At 42.0% G+C, this 20299-nt stretch overlaps 1 protein-coding gene across 2 annotated transcripts in view; it reads left to right on the plus strand.

The window, feature by feature from the left end:
* Positions 1-20299, plus strand: part of Camkmt (calmodulin-lysine N-methyltransferase) — a 365021-nt gene that overhangs the window by 103574 nt on the left and 241148 nt on the right. Inside the window, exon 4 of one of the 2 annotated variants that reach the window (XM_029471134.1) lies at positions 18028-18090. The exons of the other annotated variant lie outside the window; for it this stretch is intronic. Coding sequence (XP_029326994.1) covers positions 18028-18090 — 63 coding nt within the window. The remainder of the gene's footprint in view (positions 1-18027; positions 18091-20299) is intronic. 2 annotated transcript variants of the gene reach the window in all.

Raw genomic sequence — 20299 nt, forward strand, 5'->3', positions numbered from 1 at the left:
TGTAACTCTTTCCATGGGTGTTTTGTTCCCAATTCCAAGAAGGGGCACAGTGTCCACACTTTGGCACCACTGCTTTCTATGTTTATGAGCAACTATAAATTCTCGATGGCATAGTTCATCCTGAACACCTAACTTTTTTAAAAAAATATTTATCTATTTATTATATTCAAGTACACTGTAGCTGTCTTTAGACACTTTTCCTTCTCTCTCCGGCCCCATTTTCTTCGGCCAAAAGATTTATTTATTTAAGTACATGGTAGCTGTCTTTAGACACCCCAGCAAAGGGCATCAGTTCTCATTATGGATGGTTGTGAGCCACCATATGGTTGCTGGGATTTGAACTCAGGACCTTCAGAAGAGCAGTCAGTGTTCTTAACTACTGAGCTGTCTCTCCAGCCCTGATCACCTAATTCTTGACTCCTAATTGATTACTGTAATTGTAAACTTTGGTTGTAAGTTGGTGACTCGCACACATAAGAATCTATATGAAAGCTGTTACCTGCCTGAACGTCTAAGGGAAACGGTGTCATTACCACACTTGTTAGACCACGTGACTACTGACTTATATGCAATGATACAGAAAGCTGGGTGCTATGGTTTGACTGTGCTTCCCCCCACCTCACCAGTACCAGGAGGTGGGGCCTAATGGGAGGAGCTTAGCCTGAGAGCTCTGACCTCACAAATGGGTGAATGCCCATTCTGACAGGCTTGTAGGTTGTCAGTTTGGCCACTTGCTCTCTCCCCCATGTGTTCCTTCTGCTGTGTTGTAAACCAGCAAAGAAGTCCTTCACTAGACACGGTCCCTTGACTCTGGCTCTTTAGCCTCCAGAACCAGGAGCCAAGTCAATGTCATTATAAATTTCTCTGTTCTGATTTGGTAGCAAAAACAAACAAACAAAAAAAAACAAAAAAAAAAAAAAAAGAAAGGAAGGAAGATGGAAGATACAGGGCTTAATAAGAAAGAACAACCCTTAAAAACATTGTACTATGAGACTTTAGCTATGGTATGAGTCTTATTGAATTTAATTAAATTTTGATTGATGATTAATTTAGTGTGTATGTGTATCAAGTTGTAAGTCACCAGACGATAATTCGTGGGAATCTCTTCTGTTCTTCTATCATGTGGTTCCCAGGGTTCAAATTCAGGTGATGGGGCTTGGTGGCACCCTCCTGACACCTGCTGGGCCATCTTACCTGCTGTCCCGTTGATTTTAAAGGATGATATAAACAGAATTTGTTAATATCCTCTGATATTTGGGGAGTATATGATACTCATAATTACAACAAAATATATTTCAGAAGTCTGGGTACTTGCTGTTTTAGAAAACGCTTTCTGTGGGGTCGGGCTTTTCGCTCAGCGGTAGAGTGCATGCTTAGCAAGTGTGAGGCCTTGGATCTAATCCCTAGTTGCACACACATTCACAGAAGTTCCCTTCCTTTCCGAGTCTCTAGGGCTGTGAGGCAAGTTCCTAAGAACAAGAAGTCGTTCCTGCCGCAGCACCGTGAGGCTCAGAAACATCCCATCCTGAGTGCGTTGTCTTCTCTGAGAAATGAATGATTCTAAGTGGAGAACCATGGTCCATGATCTGAGGGTATCGGAAAGGGGACAAAGGATGCAGGTCAACAAAGCAGAACTGGATTGAGATGGATAGCACTGAAGGGTTTTTTAAATGTCCAAGGACTGATTAATGATCCTCATAATTACATAATTACATGAAAATGTTAAGGAGCAAAAATAGTCAAGACAATCACAGAGAAACCTAGAGGATTTACTATATAGTTCCATATATACAGATATAACTAAGACATATACAGATATAACTAAGCAATACCAATATTAAGGTTTATTGTAGAGCTGCAGGGATTAAGCCAGTTAGAGACTCTTAAAAACAGTATGGGTTCCCCCGAATAGACTGGATGTATTTGGAGACTTGTTTTGTGATGCAGGTCTCACTGTAGAGCCATGGAGCTGAGAGGGATTTACAAGGCACTGCCTTTTTGTTTGTTTGTTTTGTTTTTATGTTTATTTTCTTTTTGAGGCAAGGACTTGCTGTGTAGCCTAAGTTGGTCTTGAAGTTGTGATCCTCCTGCCTCAGCCTCCGAAGTACCGAGATTGGAGGTGTGTGGGGCCACACTCAGCTTAATAAGATTCAGGATGTACAAATGACTGTAAACACATCCCCCCCACACCAAAGCCACCACGAGACACCAGCACAACCCAATAGATACCCAACATTAGAACGACCGAACCCCACACCGCAAAGGTCCAGCAGCGGCAACTCAGATGCACCTTTCCGTAAGCAGCAAAGCCAGCTCTGAAAATCGATCAAAGAGATCCGCCAACGCTTCATGTGCGTGTGCTCTAGAAGTTTCATTACCAGGGGTAGGAGGCCCCATGGAAGTTTTGTGTGTGTGTGTGTGTGTGTGTGTGTGTGTGTGCGCACGTGCGTGAGCACGCACAGCAAGAGACATATGCAAGAGTGTTCATAGTAATATTCTTAGTATCTGGTCAGTAGAAATAACTGAAATAACCTTCAAATGACTAGCAGCACTAGAATAGACACATGATGGTTTATGGTTTATTTGTGAAATACAATGAGAGAGAGAGAGAGAGAGAGAGAGAGAGAGAGAGAGAGAGAGAGAGAGAGGAGAGGAGAGATCCTGGATAAATCTTACAGTGTACTGTTGAAGAGTAGAGAACAGGCCCCGAATAATACATTGTTTCTGATTTCATTCATATCAAGTTCTAAGGTTGGCAAGATCTGGGGCCAAGAGAAAGCACTTTATGGAGGCTTCAGCCGTGCTCGTCACAGTTGTGTGGTGGGACACTCAGCCGTGGTTTATCTCTTCACTCTCCCGCTGTGCTGTACTCCAGCAAAAGTGGTTAGTAAAGACAAGACAGGAGGAGGATGAAGAGGAGGAGGAGGAGGAGGAGGAAGACTAGAAGGTGAGAAAAGAAAAAAGAAAGAAATACGTTCCCCTGATTTGAAGCTCTAGCAGGCCTGGGTCCCGAGCTTACCCGGCAGTCATGTGATAAATGGAGAGAATCAAAACACCCATGCCTATGATATAACCAATAAAGAAGGAAATATAAAAAAGGTTTTCAAAATGAAAGGTTATAGGAAGGAATTCTGCCGCCCCCCCTCCCCCAAGCTACCGAGCGCTCCCAGTACAGTGCGTGGAAATCAGGTCAGAATGTGGGGAGGGGTTGTCGGGGGCTTCTTCTGATTTGGAGAAGGTGTTTTGTGGATGAGATAAATATTTGCAACTTAGCTACAGATGCATCACAGTTCCTGACATTGTTGGCAGGATGCTGCAGGGCCGCGCAGTCTCTGGACGGTGGCTCCCTATTTATTTATGTGGGCTAGTGCGGGTTCCATATTTATGTGGGCTTCAGGGCAGGGTGTGGCCAGGGAGTCGGAAAGCTGCTGGGCTCTGAACTGATTTTGCTGATGATGAATGCCACTTTTTCCAGAAAGCAGCTGCTCCCCCCCACTCCCCGCCCCCGAGCCCTCAGGACTTTTCCTGAGGATCCTCGATGTCTTCCCTAAGTCACTATAAGCTCTCGATAGAGTGACATTGTCTTATCTGCAGTTCAAGCTCCAGTGTCGAGTATAGTGTCTGGTGCGGAATGAAGTGAGGATACAGAGAAATGTCTCTAAGTCAGATGTTCAGAACACATGAGGTACTTGCGTTTAGTTACTCATTGTAAAATAGTGAATTCTTGTTTGTCCTGGGATGAGGGCGAGGGGCGTGTAAGGCTCTCATAGGTGCTTGCCATCTGCCGCCGCCATGAAGTTTACAGTGGACGCGCGTAAGGCCTGACCTCCTTGGGTGCGGAATAAGTCACTTTTCTCAAAGTGAGGGTCTATTCGTCTCGAGGCCACCATATAGAACCCTGGAGTTAGTTCCCTTTTTTGATCACATGGGGCTTGGTGGTTACTTGAAATTTCTCTTGAGCCATTTGCAACTAAGAAAGGACTTTAGAGCAAAGTCATTATAGATAACAGCTTATAAATGTTTTAGTTTTTGATATTTCCTTATTCTACAGTGTTGAATCTGGACAACAGTGACAATCAAGATCAAATAGAGAGGGAGGGCTTGAACGTCATATTTTACATTGGTATGCCTTCTGTCAAATTAACTGTTTCCACAAAGCGAAGGTTTGACGTTGGACTGGTATGGGCTGACGATGTCTATCCTACCACAGATATAAACTGTTCTCTTTAAACGGCAGTGCCCAGCCCAGACAACCGGAGTCTACAGAGGCATTTTTTTTTCTCATTTTTTGGCTGCTGTGTGGAGGCAAATCATGGATACAATTCTGGGTCTTGGTATGAAATGTGTGAGATGGTTCAGGTCCTCAAATCTCCCCACCCCACCCCGTGCTTTCTGTCGGGTAGACAGAGACACAGGGCTCCTTAGTCTGGGAACCTCGCCCTTCCCAGGACAGCAGCACTCCTCTGGCCTCAGTTGTCACCTCTCCTAAAGGCTCAGATGCCACATCTTCAGGGAGAGGATTCTCTGCCCACAGAGGTATTTCATATCTGCCATCAGGCCAGAGTCCAGCGCGCCTCTGTGCTTTCTTTATGCTGTGTTCTCCTGCCTTTAGTTTCTGGTTCATAGTCCCATGGGTTTCTAGAGTTCTCCTTAGCATGTAATCTCCTAAGATTGAGCTTTTCCGTATGTAACTGAAGAGAAGTCTTTTACACACAGGGAAGAATAGCATAAGACATAGTTCTCGTACAGTCCTATTGGTAGCAGTTCTCCCAGGCCCCGAGTCTCACGTCTGCCTTTAGGGCTATAATGCATGTAAATTGCCAGTATGTTAATCAGTAACATTTGAGTATCTTACTAATAACTTATGTGTAATCTTTATGTTACTATGAAATCTAGACTAATTTTTCTAACTCAAGATATAAATTAGAAAATTTATTAAGCACATCTTAAATATTTTAAAAATCACGTAATACGGTTTATTTTTCCAAATTTAAGTGGGTGTCAACAGGCATGCCCCAGTCCCCCCTCCGCACAATTTAATTTTGCCAAGTTGCGTGTTATGCAGATCTACATGCCCTGTGGACGCTGGAAGGCAACCTTGGGTGTCACTCCTTAGCAGCCGTCCACTCTGAGTTTTGAGAAGTGTCTCTTACTGATATAGACCCCATAAAGAGGCTAGATTGGCTGGACAGTGAGCCCCTGGGATCCACCTGCTGTCTCCCCGGGGCTGGGACTACCATGAGCACCACCGCGTCACGTGGGCGCTCACGGTGCAAGGCCATCCGGACTGAGTTGTGTTCCCAGCCCGGGGAAGGTTCTCGTTCTTCCTGTAGTCTTAAGGTTTTCCGATTTATTAATCCATGGAATGCTTTTCACTCTGTGACATCGTGGCAGGCCTCCAAAATGAATTCATGAGATGCAATAGTGGGTTATAAAACTCTGATTAAAGCTGACAGGGAAAGAAAACGTGAGAAACTACTCAGGGTGAGAAGCTGCAATTGCGGCTTCTATGCTTTGAAAACTGAGGGACAGAACGGGATAAAAAGGTAAAATATTAGACAGACTGGATTACTGGGAAAAGAACAAGAAAAACCCAACTAAAAACGAAGTTTCAAAAGCTTTTCAAGGCTAGCGGTGGATTTCTGCCTCATTGTGCGCCCACGAAGAACAGGCCAGTGTTTCATGGTTAGCTGGTAAATACCACGTGTGAGGTTCGGCTGTAGCATTACAGTTTGTTTTCAGTGCACAGAAACGTGAGCTCTGACTCATCCAAACAACACGAGGAAAAAGGCAGAAACCCCAGCTGGTCCTCTTGCTCAGACTGTTCCCACACCGTTCCTTTAATTTTTAACATTAATAGCTTACTGATTTTTCTAGAAACCAGAGCTCTGAGTGTTTATCTTCATGATGAAGTACTTCTGGTTTTGAGCGCATGAGTTTGTGTTCAGACTGTATTGTTTTGCTAGCCGAGCAGTATTTTAGCTTCAGTTCTCCCAACTCTAGCCTACATTTCAGTGAAATCCAAATTCAGTTTTACTGACGTCGTGGTTGTCATAGTCATGGTGGTGGTGGTGCCCCCCCCCTCCTCCTCCTCCTCCTCCTTCTCCTCCTCCTCCTCCTCCTCCTCCTCGTTTCCAGACAGGGTTTCTTGCTATTTAACCAAGGATGACTTTGAACTTCTGACTCTTCCTTTCACGCACTGCGATTGCAGGCACGAACTCCCACTTCAGCTTTGTGCCATATTAGGGATTGAACTTGGGGCTTTGTCCATGCAAAGCTGGCAGTCTACCAGCTGAGCTGCACACAACCCTGTCTTCTTTATGACAAACGTAGAAGCAAATGGCCAGAAAGCATAAATGAGTAGCAGAAAGGAAAAAACAAAACAAAACAAAACAAAACAAAACCCATCCTAGGTACATAAGGAGTCTGCTGGCGCATGGAGTCAGGATTTGGACTGCTCAGTGTTTGGAGATTCCGGCAGGAACGCTCCAACAGCTGGTGGAGGCATGGAGAGTGAGCCAGTCTGTGTCATATACGGTGTGTTATAGAATCAGGTAAATCCGAAACCAATCAAGCCAGTACAGCCGAGACCTGATTTATTCTTTAATTATCATCACGTGCTAGCAACTTCTGAATGCCAGATACTCTGTCTCGCCAGGGTAGACCACTCCCACCAGCCAGAGTAGACCACTCCCACCAGCCAGAGTAGACCACTCCCACCAGCCAGAGTAGACCACTCCCACGAGCCAGGGTAGACCACTCCCACCAGCCAGGGTAGACCACTCCCACCAGCCAGGGTAGACCACTCCCACCATTCCTTGAGCTTTAGTGTTTCCGTTTTATTCTAGGATATTTTTCTAAGTAAAATGGTACAAAAAAACCCCTCAGTCATAAAAGTTTTTAAATATTTTGAATGCTTTTATTATTTTGTACTTCTGAGAACTCAGTTGCTCTCGGTAGCCCAGGCTACTGTAGCCTAGGGTCGCTTCGGGATCACCGTCCTCAGGCCCTGCTTCCTCCCACATGCTAGGATGAAACTCCTCCACTGCTGTATTCAGCTCTGAAGAAAAAGTCTAATACGTTATTTCTTTTAGTCCAAAAAGCAATTTGATTGAGCTATTAATAGCATAATTGCAGTTTATAAACTTATTAATTCCCAGAGCGCTGTGATAGGTGACAAGGATTGCCACCTCGTCAGTGTTTCTCCTGGGACTGTACACGTGACTGTAAGGCTCTGACCAGTTTGTTCCCTCCTCCCCCAGTACCTTACCTACTGTGCGCTGCCTGGCTACACCTCATTATTACTATTTAATGAGTAGCTAGTTGCCGTCTAAAGAAACCTCGAGAAGAAACCGTTTCTTAGATCATCACTAAATCTTAACTAAAGCTTGAGCTTTACAGCATGAGATTTAGAAATTCTTTTTCCCTCTCTCTCCTCCTCTCTCCCTCCCCTCCCCCTCCCTCCCCCATTCTTCCCTCCTTCCCTCTGTCCCCCCTTCTCTCTGTCTTTTAAATTAAGTGGTTAGAGTTCTGGTAACATTATCGATCTACCATAAATCCAAATTCTAGTTGACTGGAGTTTTTTAAATCTACTGTATTACTTTGGATTCGGTGGCTGCCCCATCTAGATCTTAAATATGATTTATTGTTCATTTAGGTTTGAAGGGCAGAGGGAGAGAGAGAAGGGTGAACATAAACTTGGAGCGGCTGTTTGAGGATGAAATTACGTTGCTTACCGAACATTTAAGTTTCATTTCAGTGCAGGTACAGATGTGAGAAATACAAAGTTAACAGAGGCAAATCATATTTGAAAATGAAATTCAGCCCATGGTTAGTAATTTAGCTACTCTTAAAATTGTTATCAACTTCTATAAACATAAATTATATTGGTTTTCCTGTTTCCTGATGGCTGATAATTATTCTAGCTTGGACACTATTAGACTACAGTGCTTCTAAAGCATTCCAGGGTGATTTCCTAAAAGCTATCCTCCCTTCTAGATAACGAGTATGTTCTAGAAATTGTTTAACAACTGTGATAGTGGCGTAACTAAGGTGGCATGCATCCTAGAGCACGTTCGGCCAGCATCCTCTTTATTACCCTGGTGACTTCTCTTCTGGACCTCTGTCTCTGATGACGTGGGTCTGTCTATTCTCTGCACCAGTAATAGGGATGCAATCCATGAAAGATATATTTAATACTCAGTACTGGGCACAGTAGGGCCCAGTACCCTAAAGAGTGCATTAGGATAGAAGCTTAGCTTCAAGGCACTAGTAATTCCTTTAAGGATCTATTGTCACAATTTGTTGATTTTATTTCCTAAGAGTTAACTGATTGATCTTACAGAGATGACTAGCCCGAGGCAGCATGGGCTACAATGAACCTTAGTTCTCAGAAAATACAAACAAAACCATTAAAACATTCAAAATATTAAAAGAACGTTGCAATTCTGCTTTTATGCCTTTTTTCTTTTCTTTCATCTTTTTATATAAAAACTAAGACATACCGGTCAATTCTCTAGGATTTGGTCCAATTTCTTAAAAAGTATTCTATGTATGTACGTATATGTGTGATGTGTATGCATGGCCACACGAAGATCAGAGACAACTTTGTAGTTTCACCCTTGTAAGCAGTGGTCAGCAGAAAAAAGAGATTTTTTGCTTCGAGTCCTAAATAGTTCACAATTCTCCTAGTAGAAAGTCTTCCCCGCCAGGCTCTTTAGAACTATGAAACAAACACCTTGGACACACCATTCCAAACTTCTGTGAAGTTTTAGTTCTCAACTTCTGCTCTTCCTAACCATTTGAAAACTCTTTTTTTTTTTTTTTTTTTGAGTCTAAACATCTTGACAGTGCAGGAGTCTTGTTCTCTTTGTTTCACAGTGTGCGGATGGGTGGGAGGGGCGTGCCTTGATTGATAACTGTGGCTGCCTTCTGTTGTTCTCCACGTGACCCCCCCACTCCCCCAAACAGGGGGAGTTGATGGGAATGTTTTTTTGACCACTTGATTTACCTGCTCCCATTGACTTCATGCTTTTGAAGAGTGACTAAGCTTTTGACAACTCTTTCTTTGCTAATTCACAGAAGAAAAAAGGCTTCAGGGAGAAAAAAGAAATGTACTTGATGTTTAAGAGGCAACTAAATTTCTTTGCTGTTTGTTTTTTGGTCTTGTATTAAAGAAAATTGTGAAATTGTAATGACTAAGTGCATATTTTTGAAGGTTTTCACTTTGTTTATTGCCTTCATAAAAACAAAACAAAACAAAAAAACCAACAACAGCCAAAACCAAGCAAGCCAGTAACTGTTAACCCTGATTCGTTTTTTTTTTTTTTTTTTTTTACTCTTCAAGTGACATTACTTTTAACTGGCTACATTTGGATAATAAAAGCCATGGATTTTAAACCACTTAGTAATTTGGTTTCATTTTTAACACAAATAACACCTTTTCATCCATTTTATATAAACTTCAAACAACATATGTTTTAACTTACTGCCAAATAAGAAGAAATGTGTTACATTAAAGTGCATGTTGTTTGCTTGCGCATTTGGAAATACCATTCATTTTATAGCAATTTTGAGTTATTTTTCTGTCACTTTGTATTCCTATTCAAAGAGACACACAGAAACCCTCACTCAAAACAACTCCCTTAGGGTTTCCTCCTGGATGTCAGGAGGCATGAGGAGAGGCGAGGAGGTACAGTGCACCGCAGGCTTAGGTCATGGAAGTGCCAAGTCCTGGTGACTTGCATTTAGTATTGTCCTTTGAATTGTGTCTGCCTGAAACTCTGTGAGGAGTATTTTAAAATATTTCTTTTATGCATAGCTGTCAGAGAGAGGGAGAGAAAGAGAGAGAATGAGAGAGAGAGAGAGTTGAGAAAAACATTTTACTTTTTTCTTTTCTCTTTTATATAAAAATTTAAATATTCCCAGTCTCTAGGATTTGGTCCAAATTAAAGACATATTATTAGTGTGTGTGTTTGTATGTGTGTGCACATGTGCTCTCGCACATTGATATATTTGCATAGACATGTGGAGATCAGAGGACGAAGAGGACAACTTTGCAGTGTTATTTCTCTTTCTTCACTCTTATGTAGGTTCTGGGAACCAAACTCGGTCTTCCAAGGTTTTATGGCAAGTTCCTTTATCTCCCAAATCATTTTACTGGCCCAAGGTTCAATATTTTTTTACTCTAAGATTTTCATTTTTGTGTGTTTGAGTGTCTTGTCTGTGTTTATGTGACCCTTGTTTGTGAAGTACCCAAGAGAACAGAAGAAGTTGTTCCATGTGTGGACTGGAGTAGAAGTTAGTGCTCTTAGCTGTTGAGTCATTTCTCCAGCAAACCCTGTCCACCCCACCCTCCATTCAAAATGTTAAATTATGTATTACTAAAGGATAGCGATCATGTAGAATGTGAATCGTTAATAATGTTAAAGACTGGGACAGAAAACTGGAAGCTTTCCAGCGTTTAAGATGCAATTCAAATTGATGAATTGTTTTGAATTTCAGAGCAATGGAATGTGCTGTTTTTGTTCTTTGGGGACTAGGGGCAGTTCTTTTTTGGTTGACCATTCTGAGGATTAAGGCCGTAGCAGACATAGATACTGTACCTGTTTTGTCTCTAATTAGCTGTGTGATCTTGGGAGAGCTGTTTACATACTATCTGAGGCCCAGCTTTTCTGTAACCACAAAGTTTCAGTGTAGATGTGACATTGGAGCCACTCCAGGGGGTGTGTCTCAGCTCAGGATGCTAGGCTGGATGCATGTGGAAGTACTAACTCAGCTTATTAAAAGCAGTTTATGATGTGGATGCTTCATCTTTTTTTCACATTGAACTATATGTTCAATTTCACAACCATCAATAAAAGTTTGGTTCATAACTTTCCTTGACAAATGACAGATGCTTTACTAGTGGCTATACCACTGTATTTTTAATGGTAGTTTATTTTGCTTTACTTTTAAAGGTTTGTTATAATCAGTCTTTCAAAGCACACATTAACCTTGGAAACGTTATCACTGTCTTCTCACTCATGCGAGGTCTCTGTACTCTTTAGGAAAAGCTGAGGTGTGGCTGGGGAGATGAATCACTGGGTAAAGCCACCGTCTCTATGCCTGGCAGACCAGCATTCCGTCCCAGAAACACAAATGGAAGAAGGAGAGGTCCAAGCCCTTTGGGTTTTTCTATGACTTTAATACACATGCCACAACGTCACACACACGCACACGCACACACACATGCACACGTACAAACTGATATTTATTAATTTGAAAGACTGATTATAAAAGTATGTGTATACAACGTTTTAAAAGAAACACTGTCTTAGAATGTGTAAAAAGTTGCAAACTATATTAATATATTGTCACTTCATTTAAATAACTTGAGTCTGCTTTACATTTGTAAAAGCTTTGTGTTAATTTTAGTATTACCCTTAGCCAGTGTACAAAGAATCCAGTCAGGAACAGTTCCAACTCGCTCTTAATTATTGACCAGTTACACAAACAAGAGAGTCTTGGAGCTAGGCTGAAATGTCTGGCCAGTTTCCTTTCTTTCAGCTGTGGCAGTGTTCTTCAAGCAGGAGTGTGTGTGTTTGTTATTGCCCCCCCCCCCCATTGATTGTGATGTCACAAGAAAGCCACCACTGGATAGCACCTATGGACATTTTACTCTCTGTCACTGGCTGCCATTGAGTGGGTCCGGTTTCCTTTCATCACTGAGGAAGGTAGTTTCTTACACTTGCCTGTCTTAGGCAGATCTCTTTTCTTGAGAAGTCTAATGTCTTGTCCCTCAAAGTCAACAACTGAAAATTCCTCCGCGCTTTAAATTCAGCCAACTTTTCTGCGCCTGCGTTCAGAGGACGACTGTGACCACTTGGGACCATCACTGCGCTCTAATTGTTTTTAATGCCAAAACATTTGAGGTTTTCCAGATTTCTGTTGCTAGAGTCCTCAGTACAATTTTATGCTGTCCCCTCTATCGACTGAGCTAAAGATTTAACTATTAATTTAACCAGCATTATTACACTTTTCCTGTAGACTAAATCGAGGCTTTTAAAGCGAATTGATCCCTTACTGTCCTGTAACAATACAGCACGTTCAGCAGCCATAGTTTTCAGATACCGTCGTGCGGCATTGTCGATACTTGCAGAGAAGAACAGCTGTAGTCTAGTGGGTAAGGTGAGAGGTAAACGCTCCCCACTGGCTCAGAGAAGCACAGCTCCCCAACTTGGTTTATGTGCGAGCAAGTGTGGCTCTGAACAAAACGTTGGCTGGGTTTCATGTATATTTTATAGAGGAACAGCAGTCTTCCAGTTTGGACCGGAGCAGCTGCTGGCACCACCCTTCTTCCCGACTTCTGCCACAGGCCCTGCAGGCTCTCAGTAAAGATTAGCTATTGCTGAGATGAATAGTCACCCTTCTCAGTTCTGTGCATGAGATAAGCAAGCCTTCTGGGAAGCGCTAAGAACTGGTGGTCTTCTTCATACCTAAGGGAAATGACTTTGAATTCTTCATAAATACATTTGAATGGAATTGCAGTTTGGGGCTTGGGAAATGACATTTGCATAAATGATAGTAACCTGTGCTAGCGTAAAATGCTTGGCTCTGCTGCCTGCTTCCATCCAGGACAGGCCTGGCACTGTTATTTGTTAGCACACATTATTAGTGGACTTAGAAGTGTTAGCCTTTGGCTGAAATTATCTGCAGACGGAGACTTTAGCCTCTTTTGGGTATAGGAAAGGGGGAAATCTCCTCACTTAGTGTATTCATATTTGTTATCATCAGTTGCCTTGCTGAAAAAAAATGAGACAAAATATAAATTAAAGCCAAATATAGTTTTAAGGAACCTAAGAGAAATTGAAATATTGATTTTGTACATGTCTTACTATGGCAGCTTTAAATTTTGTTAGCTGATTTCCTCACTCCAACTGATACTGGGAATGCTTCATTGAAAACACTTTGGTGGGCTGGTCGTGGTGGCAAACACCTTTAATCCCAGCACTTGGGAGGCAGAGGCAGGCGGATTTCTGAGTTCGAGGCCAGCCTGGTCTACAGGGTGAGTTCCAGGACAGCCAGGGCTACACAGAGAAACCCTATCTCAAAACAAACAAACAAACAAAAACACTTTGGCTTTCCATATCGGAAAGATTAACATAACACTAGAATGTGGTTATTTCTCATAAGCAAAAGGGAACTGATGTAAGAGTTAGCAATAGCAGAACACAGTGCTTAGACTAAGCAGTGGAAGTGGATGTGGATTGCTCAATGTATGCATGCAGCTGGTTTTTGTCAACTTGACACAAGCTAGCGTCACTGGGAAGAGGGAACCTCACTTGAGGAATGGTCTCCTTTAGATTGGCTTGTGAACATGGTTGTGATGTTATTTTCTTGGAGAATGATCAATGTGGGAGGGTCCAGCCCACTGTGGGCAGCGCTATCCCCAGGCAAGTGGTTCTGGGCTGTGTAAGAAAGGAAGCTGAGCAAGCCATAGAGAGCAAGCTAGTAAGCAGCATTCCTCCATGGTATTCTTAAGTTGCCTGGACTTCCTTTGATGATGGACTGCACCCTGTAAGCCAAATAAGCCCTTTCTGCCCCTCAAGTTGGTCTTGATAAATGTTTTATCACAGCAACAAAAGGAAAACTTGGGCTGGTGGGATGAGCTTGCTCTGTAAGTTTTACTCTTCATTCATACATTTATTTATTCGAGGTTGGCCTTAAACTAACCTTGTGGTAGAGGATGGTCTGTCGCTTCTGCCTCTGCTCCCTTGTGCACTGAGGTTACAAGTCTACACCATCATATCTCTGCCATTTTTACTTTTAAAAATAATTTTTTTCTTCTTATAAACATGACAAAGATGCATAGAGGGACAAACAGATGAATTTTTTTTAAAGTCCCACTCATGGAAAAAAAAAGTCATTATAGATACAAAGAAGATAAACCATGGAAATTGCATATCAGTTTATCAGTAGTGCTTTTGAGGAATGGGTCTCTGACTATATGGCATGCCCTTATTTTATTTATTTTGTACAGCTCCATTTTACTTGGAAGTGTTGTATTTATTTTGAGGACCATGTATTATTTCTGTGTACGAAAACAAATTGAGAAAGCAGGGAGGGAAGATGTGAAAGACGATAAACTGCCCAGAGGATGGGGAAGTAGGCTGTGGGCATTGGGTTTGGATCTGAGGGTGTAGACCAACCGTCAGATGCATGTCTACAGGGAACGGATGGATGGACTTCGTGCTGGAAGGAACTCGAGAGCCCAGGTTAGCTGCTAAGTGCGATGCTGGGTGGGAAAGGTGTAGGGTGACAGAGTGGAATGTCTGGTAGAGTAAACTTGAAAGGCTGGGTCAGTCTTTACTGTGCGGAAGTAAAGATGTTGGTGGTCATAGAATATGGTTAAGTAGTGAGTGTCTTGTGACAAGAATTTTATGCTTGACTTTTTAAAGAAAAAAAAAGTTTCTCAGAAGCCTATCACAATTCAGGTATGTGTCCATTGAGATAGCACAGGGAGCTTCTATTATGAGCTGCTATTACTTATGGGGAAGGAGCAGAGTTCCGTCCTTATAGACTGCTCCAACAGAGCGACAGGACCTCAGTGTGCAGAGAGGACCAGCTGGTGCTCATGGTTAGAAACAGTTACTTAATTTTATTTATTTATTTATTTATTTATTTTGGTTTTTCGAGACAGGGTTTCTCTGTNTAGCCCTGGCTGTCCTGGAACTCACTTTGTAGACCAGGCTGGCCTCGAACTCAGAAATCCACCTTCCTCTGCCTCCTGAGTGCTGGGATTAAAGGCGTGCACCACCACACCCAGAAACAGTTATTTATGTCTCAGTTTTAGTGATCACCCATGGGAGGTATTTTAAACATTGTGTCATGTAAGGTTAATTTTGTATAGTAAAACATGAGAAAAAGCAGCTAACCATTGGTTAACTGGATAGATTAGTTAGTTAGTTAGTCCTTCACTAAGTCAGGCATCCAGAACAATAACATCTACACATGTATCCATATGTGTTCCCTGTACGGCTAAGATCTATATAGCTAAAGAGAGCCATTAGCAGCACTCAGGAGATGTTCTGTCTTTTGTTAGATTTCTTTGGCAAAGGCTAGCCATTCTGTTAGCAGTGATTTTGATGATGAAATCCTGTAATTCAAGAGGTTGGCGTATTCAACCAAACTGCTACCTTGGGCAGTGCTGGACCAACTGTGAGGGCTCTGTTTTCTTGAGACCTGGAAAGCTGCTGTGTTTGCTAAACAAAGGAATTGTTGATTTCAGTGATTTAATTCCCCTTTTGGCTAAAGGCAGCTGAATGAAAACAGTGCTTATTTGGGAAGGAATCTGTTGCTAAGGCAACTGATATCTCCTTAATTATTGGCCAATATTCCCATATGAGATTGGTCTCTTTTGATAGTTGGAAATAACCAAATTATCCCGAATGTTTTCGAGTCTTGAATTCAACGTGGTGGTGGGGAATGTGTAGGGAATTTACTTCAAATACATAATCACACGCCTTTTGTTTGTGCTGGCGTATTGAAGGCAGTGCTGCTTGTGGTAGCAAAAATACAGGTTAACCACACGCATCTGCAAAATCTCCTTCATTTTAAGAGACCTCTCGCCTTAAGATCAGTTGTGGTGCTAAGTTTAATGACCAATGTTCAATCTCTCTCTCTCTCTCTCTCTCTCTCTCTCTCTCTCTCTCTCTCTCTCAAGTTGAATTCTCTGATGTCTCTAAGAAAATATAATATGTCTATCAGTCTTTTATCCTCTGGAATAGGCCAATATCACACATTTGTAAATACTATTTGAGTAATTATGCTAACAAGGACTGTCTTCGGAGCCGTCGGCAGCCGTTTATGTGAAATTCTTTTCTTAACTGTTTTTCCTGGTGCATACACTGACCCCTGGGAGTGGCCTCCTTCTGCCTGCTACTTTGTAGGATCATCTGAAAGACCTATGGTTTCTTGTCTCCCGACAGTGCAGTTGCTTGATCATTTAAAATTAATTGAAGCTTTAATGTGGCCAAGCTCAAGTTCTGGTGTAGTCCCCCTCATAACTGCTCTGTGGTGTGAAGGGCACACGGAAAACCAGAACTGAGAAACTGCAAGCGTGCCTGTATAATTGTGTTGTAATGGTGGAACACTTACTGTGGGGTTGTAGTGAGCACACATCATCCCTTGTCCTGGCAATAAAATGAGGACTTCTGTTCTTTGGTCCTTGTCCTCTGACAGGACAGAACATGATGAAATTTTTCCAATGTTACCCATGTCTTTAAGCGCACACAAGGCCCTGAGATGTGGTCCTGATGTCTCTGTTGTGGGAGGGTAGGTGGGGTGGCCATAGCCCTGGGTAGTTTGTCCTGTGACACCTCTGGGTGAGGCAGGGTGGCTGTAGCCCTGGGTAGTCTGTCCTGTGACACCTCNGGGTGAGGCAGGGTGGCTGTAGCCCTGGCTAGTCTGTCCTGTGACACCTCGGGGTGAGGCAGGGTGGCTGTAGCCCTGGGTAGTCTGTCCTGTGACACCTCGGGGTAGTTAATGCTCTTCCCCAGGATTGGTCTTTCTGCTTTTCATTCATGTCATTGGCTCTACACCTTGGGCTGAATTGAATATAAAAAGCTTTGTATTATGTACGGGAATAACACTTGAGATTGATTCATGGACATCTTTATTATCTATGCTAGACTTGTGGAATTTCACTTTCCATTTTAAATAGCTTGAAAAAAGTAAATACAGATAAGGATCACTTGATGAAAATATTTAAATATAGAAACGGGGACAGTGGCCCGCAACACTGCTCCCTAACGCAGAAGCCACGGGGCAGAGATCCAGGAGACTCACCTCCATGTCCCACCTCCATGGCTTTTCAGTTTGTTTCTACTAACTTCTCTTTCTTCTTTCTTTCATTTCATTTTGTTTTGTTTTTGTTTTTGTTTTTTTTTTGTTTTTTGAGACGGGGCTTCTCTATGTATCCCTGGAACTTACTCTGTAGACCATGCTGTCCTCAGACTTACAGAGATCCGCCTGCCTCTGCCTCCTGAGCGCTAGGATAAAAGGCGTGCTTCTTTCTTTTTTCAGTGAGTGCAGGATCGACTGAAGTTCTTCTATCTCAGGCTGCATTTTAAGTTTGAAGTCAAGTGTTGTGGTGCCCTTCAAGTTCATCTCGTCTTTAAACAGTTCCATTGATTGACCTTAGATCTTATTTAAAATACATCGAGGGCAGAGCTATCACAGCTTTGACAAGCATCTTTCTGTTCTTCTGCAATTTCATGCTTAGCAGTATTCCAAGGTTTTGCTTTAACAGTTCAATAAATGAGATTCCTTCTTCCTGGATTACTGTAGTAAATGCTTACTTTTTACAAGATTGTATCGTATCAAAGCTATTAATGGCAGAACACTCACTTAGCACCCAGTCAGCCATGAATCCAGGTCTCGGTATTGAGGAAGAAAAGCTACAAGCAGAATGGATTTGCATATTATTTAGATAATAAAATTTAACCAATTAGTGTATGCTAAGTTCTGTGCATATGAAGCTATAAGTTTGCTTTATCACATGACCATTTTAAAATAAAAGTACAAATCACCACTTTCTCAGATTCTTTAAAAAAAATCAAAGATCTAGAGTAGATATTAGCATTTTTCTTAATTTTATTTTAAAAATTGTATAATCTTTTTTCTGAAGACCTACACTTTGTTCTAATTTTCTATTTTTTTTCATGATATATTTCAACAACTGTTCTTTACTTAGTGGATTTTTAAGTATACATTTTACAAATTTTATCTTCATACATACTTACATGACAACATTCTTTCTTTTTGTGGTAAAGATTCTCTTTTCCAGTTTAAATCTAGCTAACTTTTGGCCAGTGTTTTATTTATGTTTAACTATGTGGCCATCTGTCATTCTTGGTTTGTGTGTGTGTGTGTATGTGTGTGCGTGTGGTTTGCTTGCTAGTGCATGTGTGTTCATATGCATGTGCAGGTATGCTATGTGCACGTGCATATGGAGACCAGACGTTGACACGAGCTGTTTTCTTCCAGCACTTCTCACTTATGTCCTGATACCTGATCTCTCGCTGGAACTGGAGCTTGCCGAGTTATCTGGTATGGCTGAGCACATTGCTCTGGGGCCCTTGGTCTCTGCCTCCTGAGCACTGGGCATAGAGGCGGGCTTTCCCACTCTGCCAGAACTTCCATGGGCACTGGGGATTTGAACTCCAGAGCTAGGAGTTTTACTGGTCAGCCATCTCCACAGCTCTAATTGTGCATATTTAACTGCTTTTCCCTGTAAGATTTGTACTTAGTTCTAAATTTCAATTTTCTTAATACATTTCTACATATGTGGTGACCATTATTTGTCAAGTGGCTTTTAAACTGGGCTTACTACAACTCTCATGTTACATAGACTTATTATATACTACTATTGTCTTTCTTTCTGTGATCCAGTTTTTTGGGGCAGCATTTTGTCTGGTTGCTCTTTTCAGAAAGCATCTATGCCCTCTTATTAGACCCTTTCATTGGGTGAGAAGGAACTTGTATGGCACCTGTATTGGAGACGATAAAGGGACACAAAATGAACAGTGCACACAAGTCTGAAAGAATCTACTTAAAATGTTGCACAATTGTGGTAGAACTGTAATGTGGTGTAGGAGTAAGAAAAGAACGTAAGAGTCTAAACCTTCTATCCTCTGGCTTGTAAATCTTACTTCATTTTCTTGATATTTTCTCCAACTGCCAGAGTCTCCATTGAAGACTACGCTAGGTTGTAACACTGAATCTATTTGGGGAGCATTTTAATTGTTCTGTGGTTCAGTTTAGATTTCTGAATTAAGTTACACAACAGAAAATATAAGGTGTGCCTAAGCCTTTCCTTAGGCAAAAATTATCAAATCGATATCGAGCTTGATCTTTGACATTTCCTCTCAGGCAGAATCATGGTTTGAACTCTCTTCTCTCATAAACACTGCCTTATGCCCGCTGTCCAACCTCCAGCTCTGTCACACCCATGGCCTGCTAGCTCTCCATCTCCTGTTAGGTTCCACACTACAAGCCTACTGAGCTCTCGTTCTATGCACCCTTTCTATTTCCTTTAAAGATTGCCATTCCTGGGCTGGGGAGATGGATCCATAGGAAAGACAGCTTCTGTGCAAGATTGATGACCCAGCTTCAGTTCCCAGAGCTTATGTGGTGGAAGGACAGAACTGGCTCTCACAAGTTGTCCTCTGCCCCTCACTCATGTGCACACAGACATATGCACACACACACACATGCACACATATACATACATACACACACACATGCACACATACCCACATACATACACACATGTACACATACACACACATACATACACACACACATGCACACATATACAGACATACACACACATGCACACATACCCACATACATACACACATGTACACATACACACACATACATACACGCACATGCACACATATCCACATACACACACACATATACACACATACATACATACACATGCACACATATCCACATACACACACACATGTACACATACACACACATACATACACACACACATGCACACATACCCACATACATACATACATGTACACATACACACACATACACACACACACATGCACACATACCCACATACACACACACACATGCACACATATACACACATACATACATACACATGCACACATATCCACATACACACACACATGTACACATACACACACATACATACACACACATGCACACATACACAGACATACATACACACACACATGCACACATATACACACATACATACATACACACACATGCACACATATACATACACACACATACATTCATACACTATATGTATATATATGCATATAAATTGTCAATTCTTTATTCTAACCCCTCTGTAGTCCAATTTAGAAGTAAATCTGATGCAGTCATGTAAATGTCCCTTTCATTTCCTCAGATGAACTGATGAGATGAGAGCCGTACCCAAGCTGTGTAAATGCAGCTTGAGTTGAGCCCAGTGTCTCCTCTGTTCTAAGTATCCTGAGGCCTAGGCCTGTAAGCTTCTATCTTGCCTCTATACAATCTAATCTTCCAAGCTGACTGATTCAGTCTGACTTTTCTTGGCTTCTGAGTGAGTTGCTCTGCCTGCCCTCCTCCTAACTTTGGCAAACTGTTCTAATATTTTTTTTAATTTATTTTTTATTAGGTATTTTCCTCATTTACATTTTCAATGTTATCCCAAAAGTCCCCCATACCCACCCTCCAATCCCCTACCCACCCACTCCCCCTTTTTGGCCCTGGGGTTCCC

The sequence above is a fragment of the Mus caroli genome, chromosome 17 (assembly GCF_900094665.2).
Source record: "Mus caroli chromosome 17, CAROLI_EIJ_v1.1, whole genome shotgun sequence".
NCBI lineage: Eukaryota > Metazoa > Chordata > Mammalia > Rodentia > Muridae > Mus > Mus caroli.